Here is a 20,108-nt window from a genome sequence, read left to right on the forward strand (position 1 = left end):
AGTGACTCCCATTGCACTGCAATGCTCCAGTGGGATTCCTTCCCAGGTAATCCTCAGAGCTTGGGATGCTTGTCTGTTCTTGAGATGAAAAGCACATGTCTGTGTTTTAGATGGGTCAGGTTGCATCAACCTTCTCTTAGCAGCGGTCTCCATCTGATCTTACTCTCTTTTCTTATGATCACAGATGGAGATCATGGGAAAAGAGACTAAGTAGAGGAAAGAATGGTAGTAGAGAAGATAGGATGAACTAATGAAAGAGCAGCACACACACTTTTTTTCGGGTCGCAATTGACGTGAGCCTCAAATACCGAGTTGAAATAGCTATTTGTTTTTGCTGTTGTTGTGGGAGAAGACTGTGAACACATCTCCCCACAATGGAAGATGCGATTGTTCCCCAGGAAGTTGTGGGCAGGCACAATGATGTGCTACCTTTCTCATTGCCTTGCGCAGTGCCTAAGAACCAAGGCAGCCTTGATGTTCCTCACACAGCCAAGGCTTTGGAAGGCACCAGACGTATGGAAGCTGGAGACGCGTACTCCCCTCCTAGCCCCAGGTCCTCCGGCTCAACCGTCACCATGAAGGCCTTCCTGGGCCTCATCACCGCATTTGTGATCGCGCAGCTGGTCGGGACCGCCATGTTTGGCTTGTATCTGCACATGAAGTTGGACAAGGTAAGGCTGAACTCAGCAGATGGAGTTGCCAGGACAGGCTCCGAGAGTAACCACATTTTCATGGGTGGGCGCCATCTTTGGCTTACCATCCAAGGACAAAAGGAGATCTTTAGAGGTCCTAGAATCATAGATTCAAAGAGTTGGAAGAGACCTCATGGTCCATCCTGCCAAGAAGCAGGAATATTGCATTCAAAGCACCCCTGACAGATGGCCATCCAGCCTCTGTTTAAAAGCTTCCACCACACTTCGGGGCAGAGAGTTCCACTGCTGAACAGCTCTCACAGTCAGGAAGTTCTTCCTCATGTTCAGATGGAATCTCCTTTCTTGTAGTTTGAAGTCATTGTTCCATTGCGTCCTAGTCTCCAGGGAAGCAGAAAACAAGCTTGCTCCCTCCTCCCTGTGACTTCCTCTCACATATTTATACATGGCTATCATGTCTCCTCTCAGCCTTCTTCAGGCTAAACATGCCCAGCTCCTTAAGCCGCTCCTCATAGGGCTTGTTCTCCAGACCCTTGATCATTTTAGTCGCCCTCCTCTGGACACATTCCAGCTTGTCAATATCTCTCTTGAACTGTGGTGCCCAGAATTTGACACAATATTCCAGATGTGGTCTAACCAAAGCGGAATAGAGGGGTAGCATTACTTCCCTAGATCTAGACACTAGGCTCCTATTGATGCAGGCCAAAATCCCATTGCTTTTTTCTTTGCCGCCACATCACATTGTTGGCTCATGTTTAACTTGTTGTCCACGAAGACGCCAAGATCTTTTTCACAAGTACTGCTCTCAAGCCAGGCATTGTCCCCCATTCTGTTTCTTTGCATTTCGTTTTTCCTGCCAAAGTGGAGTATCTTGCATTTGTGACTGTTGAACTTCATTTTGTTAGTTTTGGCCAATCATCTCTCTAATCTGTCAAGATCATTTTGAATCCTGCTCCTGTCCTCTGGAGTATTGGCTCTCCCTCCCAATTTGGTGTCGTCTGCAAACTTGATGATCCTGCCTTCTAACCCTTCATCTAAGTCATTAATAAAGATGTTGAAGAGGACCGGGACCAGGACGGAACCCTGCTGATGGCACTCCGCTCGTCACTTCTTTCCAGGACGAAGAGGAAGCCTTGGGGAGAATCATCCTCTGGGTTCGTCCACTTAACCAATTACAGATCCACCTCACCATAGTTTTGCCTTGCCCACATTGGACTAGTTTCCTTGCCAGAAGGTCATGGGGGACCTTGTCGAAAGCCTTACTGAAATCCAGGTACGCTCCATCCACGGCATTCCCCGCATCTACCCATCTTGTAACTCTATTGAAAAAAGAGATCAGATTAGTCTGGCATGACTTGTTTTTGATAAATCCATGTTGATTATTAGCGATGACCGCATTTGTTTCTAAGTGTTTGCAGACCACTTCCTTAACAATATTTCCCAGAATCTTGCCTGGTGTCGATGTGAGGCTGACCGGACAGTAATTGTTTGGGTCATCCTTTTTTCCCTTCTTGAAGATTGGGACCACATTGGCCCTCCTCCAATCTGCTGGAACTTCTCCTGTTCTCCAAGAACTCTCAAAGATGGTTCCGAAATGACTTCCGCTAGTTCCTTCAATACTCTTGGGTGTAGTTGATCTGGCCCTGGGGACTTGAACTCATTTAGAGCGGCCAGAGCTTAAAATGTTTCGATTGCGTTGGTTGTTCTATCAGGACAGGATCCAAAAGGAACTAAATTCTGATCATTTTTAGTTAACCATCCAAGCTCAGATAAAGATCTTTAGAGAACCTAAACTCTTCAAACATTTGGGTGTCATTGGTTGCTTGGTCAGGAGAGGATCCAAAAGGAACCACATTTGCATGGGTTGGACGCCATCTTCGGCTTACCATCTGAAGTTGGATGGAGACCTTTGGAGGTTCTACTCACCACTTAGATTCTCTTGATCTTGTGTTCTTCTTTCTTAATAACCTTCCCTAACTTGGCCACTTTCTGATCTTGCTTTGTCTGTTTTTCCATCTGTGAAATATTGAAAGCTCTGGGTCTTTCCCCTAGCTATTCCCTAGCTCATGTTTGAGTGCCAACTCACTGGGTTTGGCTGCCTCAGCCAAGGCCGTTCTAGATACGGAAGCTGAAATTGCTAATGGAACAGCATCTTCCATGACGCGATGTCATCCTAAACACGCCAACTTTGCCCAATTTTGGATGTTAACCAATGGATGGCAGACCATCAGGGAACTTTCCAGAGTTTTGGGAACTATTCTTTCCTAGAGGTTGGTGGAGCTGAAGCTTCAGAGATAGATGGGCCAAGGGTCTGACTCAGTTTGAGACAATGCGACTAAAATGATCAAGGAGGGCGACTAAAATGATCAAGGGTCTGGAGAACAAGCCCTATGAGGACCAGCTTAAGGAACTGGGCATTTTTAGCCTGAAAAAGAGAAGGCTGAGAGGAGATATGATAGCCATGTATAAATATGTGAGAGGAAGCCACAGGGAGGAGGGAGCAAGCTTGTTTTCTGCTTCCTTGGAGACTAGGACGCGGAACAATGGCTTCAAACTACAAGAGAGGAGATTCCATCTGAACATGAGGAAGAACTTCCTGACTGTGAGAGCCGTTCAGCAGTGGAACTCTCTGCCCCGGAGTGTGGTGGAGGCTCCTTCTTTGGAAGCTTTTAAACAGAGGCTGGATGGCCATCTGTCAGGGGTGATTTGAATGCAATATTCCTGCTTCTTGGCAGAATGGGGTTGGACTGGATGGCCCATGAGGTCTCTTCCCACTCTTTGATGCTCTGATTCTAATGCCCTTTGCTTCTTGGGGAAGATAAAGTGAGCCCTTGTTCTCCGCTGGATTTGTTTCCATAACGTATCTATATCTATAGATGGTTAAGTTCCATGATATAGCAACATTGTGTCCCTTGTATAAAAGGGCACAGTCAAGGTTAGCATTTTGGGATATTTTCAAGTCATGGATGGTTGAATCCCTGGATGCAAAATTTGTGAATCTGGAGGTCAACTGCACAATTTTGACCTTCTAGGACAGGGGTCCTCAAACTACGGTCTGCGGGCCACTTCCGGCCCGCCAAGAGCATTTATCCAGCCCGCGGAGGAGGAGTGCCCCCCGCCTAGTGCCCCTACCTTGGCTGGCTCATGCTATCCGTCAGGCCCGATGGGCAGCATGAGCCAGCCAAGGGCAGCTGCTCCGCGCGGCCTACTCGAGCGTAAAGCACCTCGCGAGTATTATTATTACGCCTCCCAGGATCCCATAGGTTTGGAAATTTGAGTGGAATCAAACTGTATTCGTTCTGCAGTGTAGATGGACGACTTGCTCATCTATAGATGTCTCAGGCTGAACTGTCTCTTTCCTCAGGTAGGAGAGGAAATGAGTTTAGGAGAAGATGTTCTGTTTCTCCGAAGATTGCAGAAGTGCCGGAAACCGCAAGATGGTGGAGCAACCCTCCTGGATTGTGCAAAGGTTTTGAAAAGCTTCCAGGATCTGCAGGATCTAGCAAGCAAGGTAAGGACACAGCCTTATGAAGGCTTATGAGCAGAAAGGGAGCCCTCCAGGATGTATTTCCGAGAGGAAGAGACTCAATGCAACTATTCCATGATGACATGTTCATACTATTTGTACTACTGTGGCTCCAGCCAACGGAATTTGTAGTTTGTGGACAGGCCCGTAGCCAGGATTTCGTTTCGGGGGGGGGGGGGGGCTAAAAAAATTTCAGGGGGGGTTTTGGGGGGGGCTGAGTTTCGGGGGGGGCTGAGTCTGAGTGAAAGAGGGTCTAGCCTAGCAAACCTTTTGTATCATTACCCCAATACCCCCATGCATATGGGATATATTGAGAATGGTGATCAAATCATGATATTAATAAACATAACAGTTTAAATAATGCACCAGTAAGGCCTTTTCGCGAACCACCATGAGAATTTGGGGGGGGGGGGGGGGCTGAAGCCCCCCGAGCGCCCCCCCCCCCCCCCCCCCCCCCCGGCTACATGCCTGTTTGTGGAGAAAATGGGGATTGTGGAGATTCTCTGCTCGAAAGCTCCACTTCACTCCTCGGGGCACAGAAATTCCAAGCATCTCACACAACTGCAAATCCCAGAATTAAAGGGAGCAGAGCTACAAAAGTGGAATGGAATCATCATCATCATCATTGTATTTAGTTATAACACTTTAAAATACACAGACACAGGCAAATATTCTGTTCTGTCATGCGCTGGGCCTGTGAAAGAGTCTGTAGACAGGACGTGTTTTCTGAATACCCAACAAGATGCCGAGGGTGCCTTGGCTGAGAGGCCTTTCGGATTTCCCCACACAAAATTCTTTTAAAGACATAGAAAGTTCAACAAAGTTTTAATTGGGTTGTAGGTTTTTTCGGGCTATATGCCCATGTTCTAGAGGCATTTTCTCCTGACATTTCACCTGCATCTATGGCAAGCATCCTCAGAGGTAGTGAGGTCTGTTGGAACTAGGAAAAAGAGTTTATAGATCTGTGGAATGATCAGGGTGGGACAAAGGACTTTTGTCTGCTGGAGCTAGGCATGAATGTTTCAACTGGCCACCTTGACTAGCATTTAATGGCTTGGAAGTGCCTGGGGGGAATCTTTTGTTGAGAGTGATTTGATGTGCCTGATTGTTTCCTCTCTGTTGTTGTGCTGTTGTAATTTTAGAGGTTTTTTTTTAATACTGGTAGCCAGATTTTGTTCATTTTCATGGTTTCTTCCTTTCTGTTGAAATTGTCCACATGCTTGTGGATTTCAATGGCTTCTCTGTGTAGTCTGACATGGTGGTTGTGAGAGTGGTCCAGCATTTCTGTGTTCTCAAATAATATGCTGTGTCCGGGTTGGTTCATCAGGTGCTCTGCTATGGCTGACTTCTCTGGTTGAAGTAGTGTGCAGTGCCTTTCATGTTCCTTGATTCGTGTTTGGGCGCTGCATTTGAAACATTCACATCTAGCTCCAGCAGATAAAAGTCCTTTGTCCCACCCTTGTCATTCCACAGATATATAAACCCACTGGCTGTCCCCTGCCACACGTTGTTGTGGCCCAGTCTGTTGATCTGGGAAATAAAGTAATGAGGAATTGTTGGTTTCTAATATATGTGATGCTTGTGGGTAAACAGTATTTCTTGCTGTTTCTTTGTCAGTGTTAATGTGGAGAGCGTCCAGTTTGCCCACCCTGGAACATGCAACATATCAGTGTCCTTCTTTAAGGGTCCCTTTCAAATCTATGATACTATATCTCTGTGTGTGTGAATCATATCTATCTATCTATCTATCTATCTATCTATCTATCTATCTATCTATATCTATGGCTGGATGGCTCTTTGTCAGCAGGATTTGCCCTGATGAAGGGAGTTGGACTGGTTGGCCTTAAGTATTTTCTGTTGGTCGTGGGGGTTCTGTGTGGGAAGTTTGCCCTGAATCTGTTGTTCGTGGGTTCAGAATGCTCTTTGATTGTGGGTGAACTATGAATCCCAGTGACTACAACTCCCAAATGTCAAGGTCTATTTTCCCCAAACTCCATCTGTGTTCATATTTGGGCGTATTGAGTGCTTGAGCCAAGTTTGGTCCAGCTCCATCATTTGAGTCCAGAGTGCTCTCTGGATGTAGGTGAACTACAACTCCCAAACTCAAGGTCAATGCCCATCAAACCCTTCCAGGATTTTCTGCTGGTCATGGGAGTTCTGTGTGCTAAGTTTGGTTCAATTCCATCATTGATGGAGTTCAGAATGCCCTTTGATTGTAGGTGAACTATACATCCCAGCAACTACAACTCCCAAATGACAAAATCATAATTTTTTGACTGATGGTCACTCCTTGTGTTGTGAGATGTTTTGTTGCCGAGTTTGGTGTGATTTTGTTCATTGGTTCTTTTGATTTTAAGGAACTCATTATGCACAGAGCATTTTTATATATATAGATTTTCCTACTTCCAACAGACCTCACTACCTCTGAGGATGCTTGCCATAGATGCAGGAGAAACGTCAGGAGAAAATGCCTCTAGAACATAGCCATATAGTCTGGAAAAACCTACAACAACCCAGTGATTCCGGCCATGAAAGCCTTCGACAAAAGTTTTTTTATTGTTGCTTAAATTTTCAATAAATCAAACAAATACGTCAAGGCTTTGAATCAACTGATGGCTTCCTTAAATCTTGTCCACAAGGGACAGGCAGCTTTCTTCATAAACTGTTTCTTCCTCCTACAAGGGAAATCCTTGACCCCTCCCTGGGCAATCTGACTTAAGCTCTGTTGACGTGGGCCCCTACACCCGGTCCCAATTTGCGTTATGGCTGCTGCGAGTGGCCCTTACCAAACAGAGTCCTTTAGTAGATTTCCAAGAGGAAAGAAGGCTTTCAATTCCCAGCAAAGGCTGGCTGTAGAGTTGTGGAACTACATTCCCCAACAAAGGCTATGCTGTAGTTCTCTGTAGCGCTGTGGGACTGGATCTCCCAGCAAAGCTATAAAAGACGAAGCTTTCTACAGGTGGAACTGATTCACGTCCTGTACGAAAGGCTTGAACTAGAGGTCCCCTTTTTCCCTCCTTAACCCAGAAAAAGGGGCGGAACTAAAGAACATAATGATAATTGATGGGTCATTGGCCCTATGATTGCAAACCAAGGGAAGCCACCTCATTGCAAAATGCATGGAACTTTGGAATACATGCAAACACTCAATAGAAAGGGAAAGAAGTTGGAGCTCCTGGTACAGCTGTACCAGCACATATTCAATGCCTTGTTATAATGACAATACAGTGAGACACAAATACACAGACAAAAGCAGAGGCTTCTCCTTTCATTTCCGGCTTCTGGAGGTGGTGCTCTCATTTTCGGTTCTCAGTTTCCAAGCTGAAGAGATTCTGATTGTCCATAGACACCTGGTTGTGTGGCCGGCATGAGTGCATGGAGCGTCCTGTTTGCCTTTCGTAGCCAAAGCAGTACCTATTGATCTACTCACATTTGTATGTTTTTGAACTACTAGGTTGGCAGGAGCTAGGACTAACAGTGGGAGCTCACCATTTCCCGCAGATTCAAACTGCCAACCTTAAGGTCAGCAGTTCAGCAGCACAAGGGTTTAACCCAGTGTTTCTCAACCTTCCTAATGCCGCGACCCCTTAATACAGTTCCTCATGTTGTGGTGATCCCGCCAATCATAAAATTATTTTCGTTGCGACTTCATAACTGTAATTCATAACTGTTATGAATTGTAATGTAAATATCTGCTATGCAGAATGTATTTTCATTCACTGAACCAAATAGGGCACAAATACCCAATAAGACCAAATTTGAATACTGGTGGGGTTGGAGGGGGATTGATTTTGTTATTTGAGAGTTGTAGTTGCCAGGATTTATAGTTCACCTCCAATCAAAGAGCATTCTGAACTCCACCAATGATGGAATTGAACCAAACTTGGCACACAGAACTCCCATGACCAACTGAAAATACTGGAAGGGTTTGGTGGGCGTTGACCTTGATTTTTGGAGTTTTAGTTCACTTACATCCAGAGAGCACTGTGGCCACAAAAAATGATGGATCTGGACCAAATTTGGCACGAATACTCAATATGCCCAAATGTGAACACTGGTGGAGTTTGGGGAATATAGGCATTGACATTTGGGAGTTGTAGTTGCTGGGATTTATAGTTCACCTACAATCAAAGAGCATTCTGAACCCCAACAATGATAGAATTGGGCCAAACTTCCCACACAGAAGCCACATCACCAACAGAAAATACTGTGTTTTCAGATGGTCTTTGGCGACCCCTCTGGCACTCCCTCAAAACCCCCCTCCCAGGGGTCTTGACCCCCTGGTTGAGAAACGCTGGTTTAACACATTGTGTCAACCTTGGCCCCATATACCCTGTTTTTCTCTCTTTATTGAGACCTAAAATAGTTGACAACATTAAAACAATGCAATGTAAAAACTACAATATACAGTGAACTCTCAAAAAAGAGAGTGAAATTGTTCTGGTACAGCTCTAACTTTATTTGCTTTGTATTAAATGTTTGGTTGCAGTCCTGGGTTTCAGGGACTCTGCAGATAGGTGGCTTCTTTGGTTGCAGTCATAGGGCAAGTCACCTGTCCATCTTTGTTAAGTTTTGGTCCCTCCCCTTGCTCAGGGCAATTGGGAAGGGAAGGGAGCCATTTTTTAGTTAGTCTCAGCAAGGAAAACTAATGTACAGGATGTGTGCAAGCTTCCCCTGTACAAAAGCTTCAACCCTTAAGACTTTCCGGGGGGAAACAGTCTTAAGAGCAAACCAGAGAACTCCAGGGAAGCCTCCCCAAAGCTTTGAGGACTTTCCAGGGGAGAATAGTCTTAAGAGTCTCCAAAGATTTCAATGAAAACAGCCCTAAAGACCAAAGAACTCCAGCTGGAGAGTCTACTGCCTTGCTGGTAGGTCCACTCGGCGTTCGAGACGCAGTTCGACCTGGTTGCGGAGGCCACATCAGTAAGGGTTAGATTACAGTCAGCCTGGGAGAAGTTAAAAAGGGGGTTTTCCTTTAAAGAAGAAGTTATTGAAGACAGTTGCCTGTCCTTCGTGGGCAAGATTAGAAAGCTACCAGTTGCATAAAAGCCTGGAATCATTTGTTTAACTTTACTGAAGACAAGAGACTTTGTTATACTTCACAAGCCATCTAAAGACTATTTGTGGTGGAAAACCTCTGAGAACTTCTCTTTGGGCCCCCTGGCTTCCCACTGGGCAAAGGTTGCACGCCCTGTTCTAAAGACAATTCTTTACAGGCCCAGCGCATGACAGAACAGAAATAATTATTTAAATAAAAATAAAATCCCTTTTTAGCAGAAATGTGACGTGAAGTTAGGTTTGTCTTTACTGGTCTTCATTTGGTTTCAATATTAATATCAATACAAAGTTTATGATGCATTATAGTATTAATTAGGCCTATTTGTAATACCAAAGCTCAAGCAACCAACATTATTATATTATTATTATAACTTTATTTGTACCCCGCTAGCATCTCCCAAGGGATTCGATGCGGCTTACAACGGGCCGAGGCCCACACAATACAACAATACAAACAATACAGTGCCTAGCAAATAAAACAGTTAAGCAAAAACAATAACAAAAGCAGTACAACAAGACATTATTAAAACTGAGCCGGCCAGAGTAGGGGTACAGGATTAAAAGTGCTGATGTGTCGGAGGGATATGGGATTATAGTATAAGTGCGGTGTGCGGTGATCTTGGTTCTAACTAAAGTGCTTCTGGGATTTGGTACTGGGGTTCCTAGTCTGAAAAGGCACATTGGAACAGCCAGGTTTTCATATTCTTCCTGAAGACTGCCAATGTAGGGGCTTGTCTGAGATCTTTCGGGAGGGCATTCCAGAGGCGGGGGGCCACCACAGAGAAGGCCCTGTCTCGTGTCCCCACCAAGCGCGCTTGTGACGCGGGTGGGATCACGAGCAGGGTCTCTCCAGATGACCGGAGTGAGCGTGTGGGTTCGTAGACAACGATACGGTCATGCAGGTAGGGTGGTCCCAAACCGTTCAGGGCTTTGTAGGTAAGCACCTGCACCTTAAATTGGGCTTGGAATATAAACGGCAGCCAGTGGAGCTCCTTAAACAGGAAGGTTGACCTCTCTCTGTAGTGGGCCCCAGTTAACATCCTGGCTGCTGCCCCTTGGACCAATTGGAGTTTCCGAGCCATTTTCAAGGGCAGCCCCACGTAGAGCGCATTGCAGTAATCCAGTCTGGAAGTGACTAAGGCGTGGATCATGCCTTAGCAATCCCCATGGGTGCTGGTTAATTGAGAGTTCATCCATAGGATTTTTTCCCCCCTCATGTTAGGAGCGACTTGAGAAACCGCAAGTTGCTTCTGGTCTGAGGGCATTGGCCGTCTGCAAGGACATACCCCAGGGGACCTCCAAATGTTTTGATGTTTTGCCATCCTTTGTGGGAGGCTTATCTCATGTCCCCATATGGGGAGGTGGAGCTGACAGAGGGAGCTCATCCACGTTCTTCCCGGATTCGAACCTCCAACCTGTTGGTCTCCAGTCCTGCTGTCACAAGGGTTTAACCCATTGCGCCACCAGGGGCTCCATTTCCATAGATGAAGGCCTGGAAGTGGTGCAAATTTGCTCCAATGGTGCAGTGCGGATGCACCTCTGCATTTGCATCCTTTGCAGAAGTCTCCTTGAACTCAAAGGAGCGTGCACTTCCCCACATGAAATGAATGGTGACGGGTGAGATGCCGTTTGCAACCGTTTATGCTTACCAGGCATTAAAAGCTTGCAACTCAAGAAAAGGGGTTCGAATTGGGAATGAAGGAGGAAACCAGAAAGGCGACACTTGCCACTTGCCCTTTGCGTTTTCACACCCTACTTTGACTCACACACAACAAGTCATTCTTGTAGTTGGGTTGCTAAATGTAGACTTTCAGGTCCCAGCGTTTTCATGATGCAAAACCCAGCAGGGAAGTGGGACTTTCTTTTTGATTTCTTTGCAAAGCAATCACTTCTTCTGTAGAGAACCTTTCTAGCAAAATAGCACTCAGAGCCGATGAGAAGGTGAAGTCGATAGGAATTTTAGGAGGGTCGTCCCCAGGAGGAGGACCTTGAGACCCCACCAAAGAGGGATCGCTACTTCAGCGAGCTAGAGAAGCCTGATTTCAGCAATTTTATTGAATTAAAATATTCAAAATAAATCTCACCAAAGTTAAAGAAGCGGCACCGAGGTGTTTTTATTAGCGATTCAGCTCAAAAGGATGCAATGTAGCAATGTAGAAATTTCAACAGAAAGGAAGAAACCATGAAAATGAACAAAATCTGGCTACCGGTATTAAAAAACTCAAAAATTACAGCAGCAAAACAACAGAGGGGAAACAAACAGGCACATGAAATCACTCTCAACAAAGGATTCCCCCCAGGCACTTCCAAGCCATTGAATGCAAATCAAGGTGATCAGCTGAAACATTCACACCTAGTCCCAGCAAACAAAAGTCCTTTGTCTCACCCTGGTCATTCCACAGATATATAAACCCATTTTTTCTACTTCCAACAGACCTCACTACCTCTGAGGATGCTTGCCATAGATGCAGGCAAAATGTCAGGAGAAAAATTGCCTCCAGAATATGGCCATATAGCCCGGAAAAACCTACAACAACCCAATGTAGCAATCATTAGAGTCAAAAATAATTTGAAGAAAGTCCAACAGTCACAAAAGGGTGCTTGATGATTTTCCACTGAGCCAAAGAATGGATTCCTGCAGTGCCTGGTTTGATCTGGTCCTTGGTCCTTGGGAAACTACAACTCCTTCCAAGCACTGGGACCCCAAGGCCAGGCTCTTTCCTGAAAGTCTCATGGGGTAGCCGCACCGAGTCTCAAGGTCAGGGGCTTGGCAGAGGCGATGGAATGGCGAAGCGCAGAGCAACGGAGCTGGCTTTTTGACAATCAGCTGCTTCTTGTAAAATATATTCTTAAAACTTAAATCATTATTCCCCGGGTGTAGATGCCCGAAATACAAAAAGCGAGATAGCAGATAGTGTTAGAATTAAGCTAGGAAAAATATGGCATCAAAATGGAGGCGATCCGCCATCTCGCGGATACAGGGATCCCTGGGGGTTTCCGTATCCGCGGTTTGGGGGAGCACAGATTTGGCCTCCCCGGAACTCCAGAAAGGCATTCCGGGCAGGCCTGCAGTCTCCCGCAGCCTGGAAAAGGTTCGTTTCATGCACTGGGATAGTTTCAGGCAAGAAGAGACACAAAGTATCAAGCTAGAGGGTTAAAAGTTGCAATTTCATTAATCTCTATTTGGGAATTTGTTACAAAGTTGGGGCTGGGTAGGGAAGTGAAAGGAAAGAGCCTACGGCTGTGCAGAGTCCTCGGTTGAACTTGCTGTTGGGGCACATTTCATCAGCTTGGCCCAATCTTTGCATCCAGGAACTGTGGAACTCCCTGCTGCTTGAAGGCAGGGGCCTGGGATGCCCTCGGTGACAAAGGGGCGCATTGACACTGAAGAATGAATGCGGGTTGATGCCACTTTAATAGCCATGGCTCAATGCTAAGCCTGGGAGTTGTAGTTTTGCATGGTCCGCAGCCTCTCTGCTGCTGGTCACACCAGCTTGAAGGCAGGGGCCTGGGATGCCCTCGGTGACAAAGGGGCACATTGACACTGAAGAATGAATGCGGGTTGATGCCACTTTAATAGCCATGGCTCAATGCTAAGCCTGGGAGTTGTAGTTTTGCATGGTCCGCAGCCTCTCTGCTGCTGGTCACACCAGCTTGAAGGCAGGGGCCTGGGATGCCCTCGGTGACAAAGGGGCACATTGACACTGAAGAATGAATGCGGGTTGATGCCACTTTAATAGCCATGGCTCAATGCTAAGCCTGGGAGTTGTAGTTTTGCATGGTCCGCAGCCTCTCTGCTGCTGGTCACACCAGCTTGAAGGCAGGGGCCTGGGATGCCCTCGATGACAAAGGGGCGCATTGTCACTGAAGAACGAATGCGGGTTGATGCCACTTTAATAGCCATGGCTCAATGCTAAGCCTGGGAGATGTAGTTTTGCAAGGTCCGCAGCCTTCTCTGCCAAAGAGCGTTTCCAGATTGTATCTAATCATATGCACACGTGCAATGAAATTGCCAGTCTAGGCAAGCGGGTTTAGGCAAGTGAGTTACACTGTTGAGCTGTTGGATTTGCTGACTGAAAGGTTGGCGGTTCAAATCCGGGGAGTGGGGTGAGCTCCCGCAGTCAGCCCCAGCTTCTGCCAACCTAGCAGTTCGAAAACATGCAAATATGAGTAGATCAATAGGTTCCACATTGGCGGGAAGATAACAGCACTCTATGCAGTCATGCTGGTCATATGACCTTGGAGGTGTTTACGGACAACGCCAGCTCTTTGGCACCAACCTCCAGAGTCGGACACAACTAGACTCACTGCCAGGGAAAAACCTTTACCTTTACCTTATATATTGAGCTGATGTTATTCTGTATTTAATAATATATATTGTTCTCTCTCTCTCTTTCCCAAAATGAATTTGTCTAGGTTCCCCAAGAAAGTGCTCTTGCCATGCAAAAAGGTAAGCGGTTGCCTTTATTTTGGAAAGTTTCAGAGGAAGGAACTGGCAAAAACACCTCTGAATGTATTGTCGAAGGCTTTCATGGCCGGAATCACTGGGTTGCTGTATGGCTGTATGGCCATGGTCTAGAGGCATTCTCTCCTGACGTTTCGCCTGCATCTATGAGGTCTGTTGGAACAAGGCAAAAGGGTTTATATATCTGTGGAATGACCAGGGTGAGACAAAGGACTCTTGTCTGCTGGAGCTAGGTATGAATGTTTCAACTGACCACCTTGATTAGCATACAATGGACTGAGTGTGCCTGGAGCAAACTTTTCTTGAGAGGTGATTAGATGTCCTTGTTTGTTTCCTGGACACAGCATTTTTTTTGAGAACATAGAAATGCTGGACCACTCTCACAACCACCATGTCAGACTACACAGAGAAGCCATTGAAATCCACAAGCATGTGGACAATTTCAACAGAAAGGAGGAAACCATAAAAATGACAAAATCTGGCTACCAGTATTAAAAAACTCTAAAATTGCAACAGCACAACAACAGAGAGGAATCAACCAGGGACATCTAATTACCTCTCCACAAAAGTTTGCTCCAGGCCCAGTCAGCCCATTGTATGCTAATCAAGGTGGTCAGTTGTAACATTCACACCTAGCTCCAGCAGACAAGAGTCCTTTGTCCCACCCTGATAATTCCACAGATATATAAACCCCTTTTCCTAGTTCCAACAGACCTCACTACCTCTGAGGATGCTTGCCATAGATGCAGGCGAAACGTCAGGAGAGAATGCCTCTAGACCATGGCCATACAGCCCGAAAAAACCTACAACACCTCTGAATATTCATTGCCTAGGTGGGGGGGAATCCTGAAGTTAATTGGGTCACTATGGTTGGATTTATATTGCCATATAATGCCATTTGGAATGGCATTATCCAGTGAGTGTAAACCTTTCTAATGCTGCACCCCCTTCATACAGTTCCTCATGTTATGTTTTGTTTTGTTTTTTGTCATGTCAGGAGCGACTTGAAAAACTGCATGTCGCTTCTGGTGTGAGAGAATTGCTCATATGCAAGGACGTTGTCCATGGGACGCCCGGATGATTTGATGTTTTTATCATCCTTTTATCATGTTATGGTGACCCCCAGCCATAAAATTATTTGCCCGCCAAACCGGAAGGGTTTGGTGGGCATTGACCTTGAGTTTGGGAGTTGTAGTTCACCTACATCCAGAGAGCACTGTGGACTTGAACAATGATGGATCTGGACCCAACTTGGCATGAAAACTCAACATGCCCAAATGTGAACACTGGTGGAGTTGCGGGAAAATAGACCTTGATCTTTGGGAGTTGCATTTGCTGGGGTTTATAGTTCACCTACCACAGTGTTTCTCAACCTATGGGTTGGGATCCCTGGGGGGTTGCAAGAGGGCTTTCAGAGGGGTCACCAAAGACCATCAGAAAGGGGATCTTTGATTGTAGATGAACTATAAATCCCAGCAAGCACAACTCAAGGTCTATTTTCCCCAAACTCCATCAGTGTTCACATTTTGGCATATTGAGTATTTGTGCCAAGTTTGGTCCAGATCCATTATTGTTTGAGTCCAGAGTGCACTCAGGATGCAAGTGAGCTACAACTCCAAAACTTAAGGTCAATGCCCACCAAACCCTTCCAGTGTTTTCTGTTGGTCATTGAAGTTCAGTATGTCAAGTTTGGTTCAATTCCATCATTGGTGGAGTTCAGAATGCTGTTTGATTGTAGGTGAATTATAAATCCCAGCAACTACAACTCCCAAATGACACATAGGACTCAGGGTGCATGTAAGCTGATAGGATTGATGCAGTTTGACATCATTTAAGTTGATTTCTAGATGTGTCTATGAGAGTTTGGTGAAGAAATGAACACAGGAAAATGAACGCTTTCTAAAAAATATATCATTTCAGGTGACAAGAGGCCATCCGCAACCATTCACCTGGCAGGTTGGAAGGACAGCAACAAAGGTGAGCATCAAGGGTGAATACAAACCGAAAAAGGATCAAAATGTTCCTCTTTTCTATCTTTCAATCCTGTCAAAACCAAGCTCAGCACTTAGTGCTGAGCTTGGCTAGAGGCTCAGGCGTCGGCGGTGTCTGGGAGGGCTTTCGCATAACTGAGACTCGTGCGCCAACTGCGACCGTACCTCGCAAAGGCGGATCTGGCCGGAGTGGTCCATGACTTGGTCACCTCCAGATTGGATTACTGCAATGCGCTCTACGTGGGGCTGCCCTTGAAGACGGCTCGGAAGCTCCAACTGGTCCAACGATCAGCAGCCAGGATGCTAACTGGTGCTCCCTACAGAGAGAGGTCAACCCTCCTGTTCAAGGAACTCCACTGGCTGCCATTTATATTCCGAGCCCAATTTAAGGTGCAGGTGCTTACCTACAAAGCCCTGAACGGTTTGGGACCAGCCTACCTGTGTGACCGCATCTCCATCTACGAACCCACGCGTTCACTTCGGTCATCTGGAGAGGCCCTGCTCGTGATCCCACCGGCGTCGCAAGTGCACTTGGTGGGGATGCGGGACAGGGCCTTTTCCGTGGTGGCCCCCCAACTCTGGAACACCCTCCCCAAAGACCTTAGACAGGCCCCTTCATTGGCTGTCTTCAGAAAGAACTTGAAGACCTGGCTTTTCCGATGCGCCTTCCCAGATTAGGAAATCTCCACTACCAAGTCCCATAAGCACTTTATCAGAACCAATGATTGTTGCACATCGCACTTGCCCTGGAAGCCCTATATACACCTCCTGTCACATCAGCACTTTTAATCCTTGTACCCACTTTTGGCCCGGCCCAGTTCTATTGTGTTTTAGTATATTGTGCCTGTTGTTTATTTTGCTTTATTCTGTTTTTAATTGTTTGATTTGCTTAGATTGTACTGTTATGTTGTGTTGTTGAGGCCTCGGCCGCATCGAATCCTTCGGGAGATGCTAGCGGGGTACAAATAAAGTTTAATAATAATAATAATAATAATTAATAATAGTGCAAAGAGCAAACATTCAGGAAGAATTTTTAATACTGGCAGCCAGTTTTTGTTCATTTTCAAGGTCTCCTCCTTTCTGTTGAAATTGTCCACATGTTTGTGGATTTCAATAGCTTCTCTGTGTAGCCTGACATGGTGGTTGTAAGAGTGGTCCAGCATTTCTGTGTTCTCCAATAATATGCTGTGTCCAGGTTGGTTCATCAGGTGCTCTGCTATGGCTGACTTCTCTGGTTGAGTTAGTCTGCAATGCCTTTCGTGTTCCTTGATTCGTGTTTGGGCACTGCAGACTACTTCAACCAGAGAAGTCAGCCATAGCAGAGGACCTGATGAACCAACCTGGACACAGCATATCAGTTGAAATCTCGCCTTCCTTCCTTCCTTCTCTCCCTCTTTCCTTCGTTCCTTCCTTTTTTTCCTTTCCTTCTCTCTTTCCTCCCTCCCTCCCTCCCTCCCCCCTTTTCTTTTATTTTCCTTCTTTCTCTCCTTTCTTCCTTCTCTCCCTTTCCTTCCCTTGCTCTTCGCTTCCATCTCTCCTTCTCTCTTTCCTGCTTTCTTTCCCTCCCTCTTTCTCTCTCTCCTTTCTTCTCTGCTGCTTCCCTTCTTTACCTCTTGCCTGGGCGCTGGAAGGAAGGATCCTCGGAGGCGCTTTGGAGGCAGGCCTTGTTCACCCAGCGCTGCCCCTTTTCTCTGCCATGGCTGTGGGGCACCTTCTCGCCTGTTTGCCGGTTGGGCATGCCGTTGGTACCTCTTGCGCTGGCTGTGCTGGCGCAGCGGGGGTGAAGGGAAAAGAATGGGTTTGAACGCAATTAATTTAAGGTCTTACTGTTTTTTGGGAGGATTTTTTTTGAGTGCAGGACATAGATTGCTCTGAATGCTGTGTTGTGTCCAAATTTGGTGTCAATTCCCCCAGTGGTTTTTGAGTTCTGTTAATATCACAAACGAACATTACATTTTTATTTATATAGATTACTAGCTGTACCCGCCACGCGTTGCTGTGGCAAACCTTCCCTCCCTCTTTCTCCTCCTTCTTTTTCTCTCTCCTTCCTTCCCTCCCTCCTTCCTTCTTTCCCTCTTTTTCTTTCTCTTCTTCTTTCTTCCTTCTCTACCTGTTTCTTTTCTCGCTTCCTTTGCTGTTTGGTTTCATCCTTCCTTGTCTCTTTCCTTCCTTCGTTCTCACTTTCGTTCCTTCTCTCCTTCCTTCCTTCTTTCACTTTTTATTTCCTTCTCTCTTTCCTTCCTTCTCTACCTTTCTTTCTTTCTTTCCTTCTCTCCTTCTTTCCCTCCTCCTCTCTTTCCTTCCTTCTCTATCTTCCTTCCTTCCTTTCCTTCTCTCCTTCTTTCCCTCCTCTCCCCTTCCTTCCTTCCTTCTCTACCCTGCTTTTTTCTTTCCTTCCCCCTTCTTTCCCTCTTTCTCTCCCTCCTTTCTTCTCTATCTTTCTTTCTTTCCATCGCTCCTTCTTTCCCTCCTCTCTTTCCTTCCTTCTCTATCTTCCTTTCTTTCTTTCCTTCTCTCCTTTTTCCCTCCTCTCCCCTTCCTTCCTTCTCTACCCTACTTTCTTTCTTTCCTTCCCTCCTTCTTTCCCTCTTTCTCTCCCTCCTTTCTTCTCTCCCTTTCTTTCTTTCTTTCTTTCCCTCCTCTTCTCTTTCCTTCCTTCTCTATCTTCCTTCCTTCCTTTCCTTCTCTCCTTCTTTGCCTCCTCTCCCCTTTCTTCCTTCTCTACCCTGCTTTCTTTCTTTCCTTCTTTCTCTCCTTCCCTCCTTCTTTTCCTCTTTCTCTCCCTCCCGTTTCTTGTCATTTTACTTGCCCTCAGCGGCCCCCCGCAGCTCCCATGCCCTCCCCGAGTGTGAGTGCTTACATCAGTCTGGTGGGCTTTCTCAGGCTGGGCTCGTGTAGAGGGAGGCAGGCAGATGGCAGTGCGCATGCAGAGGGAGATTTGGGCGCGGGGGAAGCTGGGAAATGGAGTCCTTCCTCATTGTTTTCCTCCCGAGGCCTCTGCACATGCTCCATGTTTTTTGGGTATTGTGCATTTGTGTTGTTGCGTATTGGTGTTTTGAGGGTTGTTGGTCATACCTTGGGGGAAGAGGTATTAGCAGGGCAAATGTGGTGAGATTTCGTCCGGTGGTTTAGCCGTTTTTGACCGCCTAATTACGACCTTAAGGTTCTTATATATATAGATGCGGAATACAACCTCTACTTATTCTTTCCCATAGTTTTGCAATGGAAGAAGACCATCTACGCCCCAACGGATGACGCATTTTCTTACCAAGATGGAAAATTTACCGTAATCCGAGGAGGGCGATACTATATCTACTCCCAGGTGGCCTTTTGCGCCAACCCGGTGCCCCATGTGCCGTTCAGTGTCAACCTGTACCTTCACTTGCCGTCTGAACGTGATAAGCTCCTACTGAAAGGCGTGGGGACTCAAGGCGGAACGAACGACATTTGCGGCTTGCAGTCCATTCACCTTGGGAGAGCCGTCGAACTCCAGCCGGGACACGCCATCTTCGTGAATGTGACGGACTCTTCTAGAGTGAACTACAACCATGAAAACACGTACTTTGGCATGTTCGAACTCTCCTAGGAGGAGTGGCCTCGCTTTGCTGAGCAAAGCCATGTCCCCTACCCCAAATAATATTTATAACTTCCTCCCTTCTTCTTCATTGTATAGTTTATTTTATTTATTCATGTTAATCCTGGGAGCTGAAATGTAATGCTGCAACACCATACTACTCCAAATGTGTTGTGATAGTTGCTAGTTGCGTAACATTGTGTGAGGGTTAACATGCTCTCTCCCTAAGAGCTTGTGTGCGGGCATAACAAGTCTTAGGATTGCTGTCCCTGTTGTTTATATCCCATTATCTATCTATCTATCTACCCATCCTTCCATCCATCCATCCACCCACCTACCCACCCACTCATCCATCCATCCACCCATCCACCTACCTATCCATCCACCTACCTGTCCATCCATCCACCCACCCACCCACCCACCCATCCATCCATCCATCCATCCATCCACCTACCTATCCATCCACCTACCTATCCATCCATCCACCCACCCACCCACCCATCCATCCATCCATCCACCTACCTACCCACCCACCCACCCACCCATCCATCCATCCACTCACCCATCCATCCACTCACCCATCCATCCACTCACCCACTCACCCATCCACCCACCCATCTGATTTGCAACCCTTCTGGTACTAATGTTGGAGAGTGGTCCCTGGTCAAGTGGTCCCTGGTCAAAAGAAGGTCGGGAACCACTGCTCTACACTGACCATATAACACAGTTTCAAGTGGCAAGTTCACTTTATTACGGGCAATGGCCAGCTCATGAGAATTATATGGAAGTGTAGATAGTGCCATAGTTCTTCTTCCCCCATAGCTTATATCCCATAATACAAATC

General features: G+C 46.4%; 1 protein-coding gene across 1 annotated transcript; it reads left to right on the forward strand.

Moving 5' to 3' along the window:
• Positions 1 to 374: 374 nt before the first annotated feature.
• Positions 375 to 19,559, forward strand: CD40LG (CD40 ligand). The gene is made up of 5 exons (XM_067471648.1): positions 375 to 671; positions 4,015 to 4,161; positions 13,651 to 13,684; positions 15,620 to 15,676; positions 18,906 to 19,559. The coding sequence occupies exons 1-5, from the start codon at positions 375 to 377 to the stop codon at positions 19,274 to 19,276; spliced, it is 906 nt and encodes a 301-aa protein (XP_067327749.1). The 3' UTR covers positions 19,277 to 19,559.
• The last annotated feature ends 549 nt before the right edge of the window (positions 19,560 to 20,108 follow it).

Source organism: Anolis sagrei, chromosome 10 (assembly GCF_037176765.1).
Source record: "Anolis sagrei isolate rAnoSag1 chromosome 10, rAnoSag1.mat, whole genome shotgun sequence".
Taxonomy (NCBI): domain Eukaryota; kingdom Metazoa; phylum Chordata; class Lepidosauria; order Squamata; family Dactyloidae; genus Anolis; species Anolis sagrei.

Coding starts and splice junctions, on each gene's coding strand:
- CD40LG (XM_067471648.1), top strand. CDS start 375: ATGGAAGATGCGATTGTTCCCCAGGAAGTTGTGGGCAGGCACAATGAT. Junction 13,685..15,619: donor TGCTCTTGCCATGCAAAAAG/GTAAGCGGTTGC, acceptor ATATCATTTCAG/GTGACAAGAGGCCATCCGCA. Junction 15,677..18,905: donor TTGGAAGGACAGCAACAAAG/GTGAGCATCAAG, acceptor TCTTTCCCATAG/TTTTGCAATGGAAGAAGACC.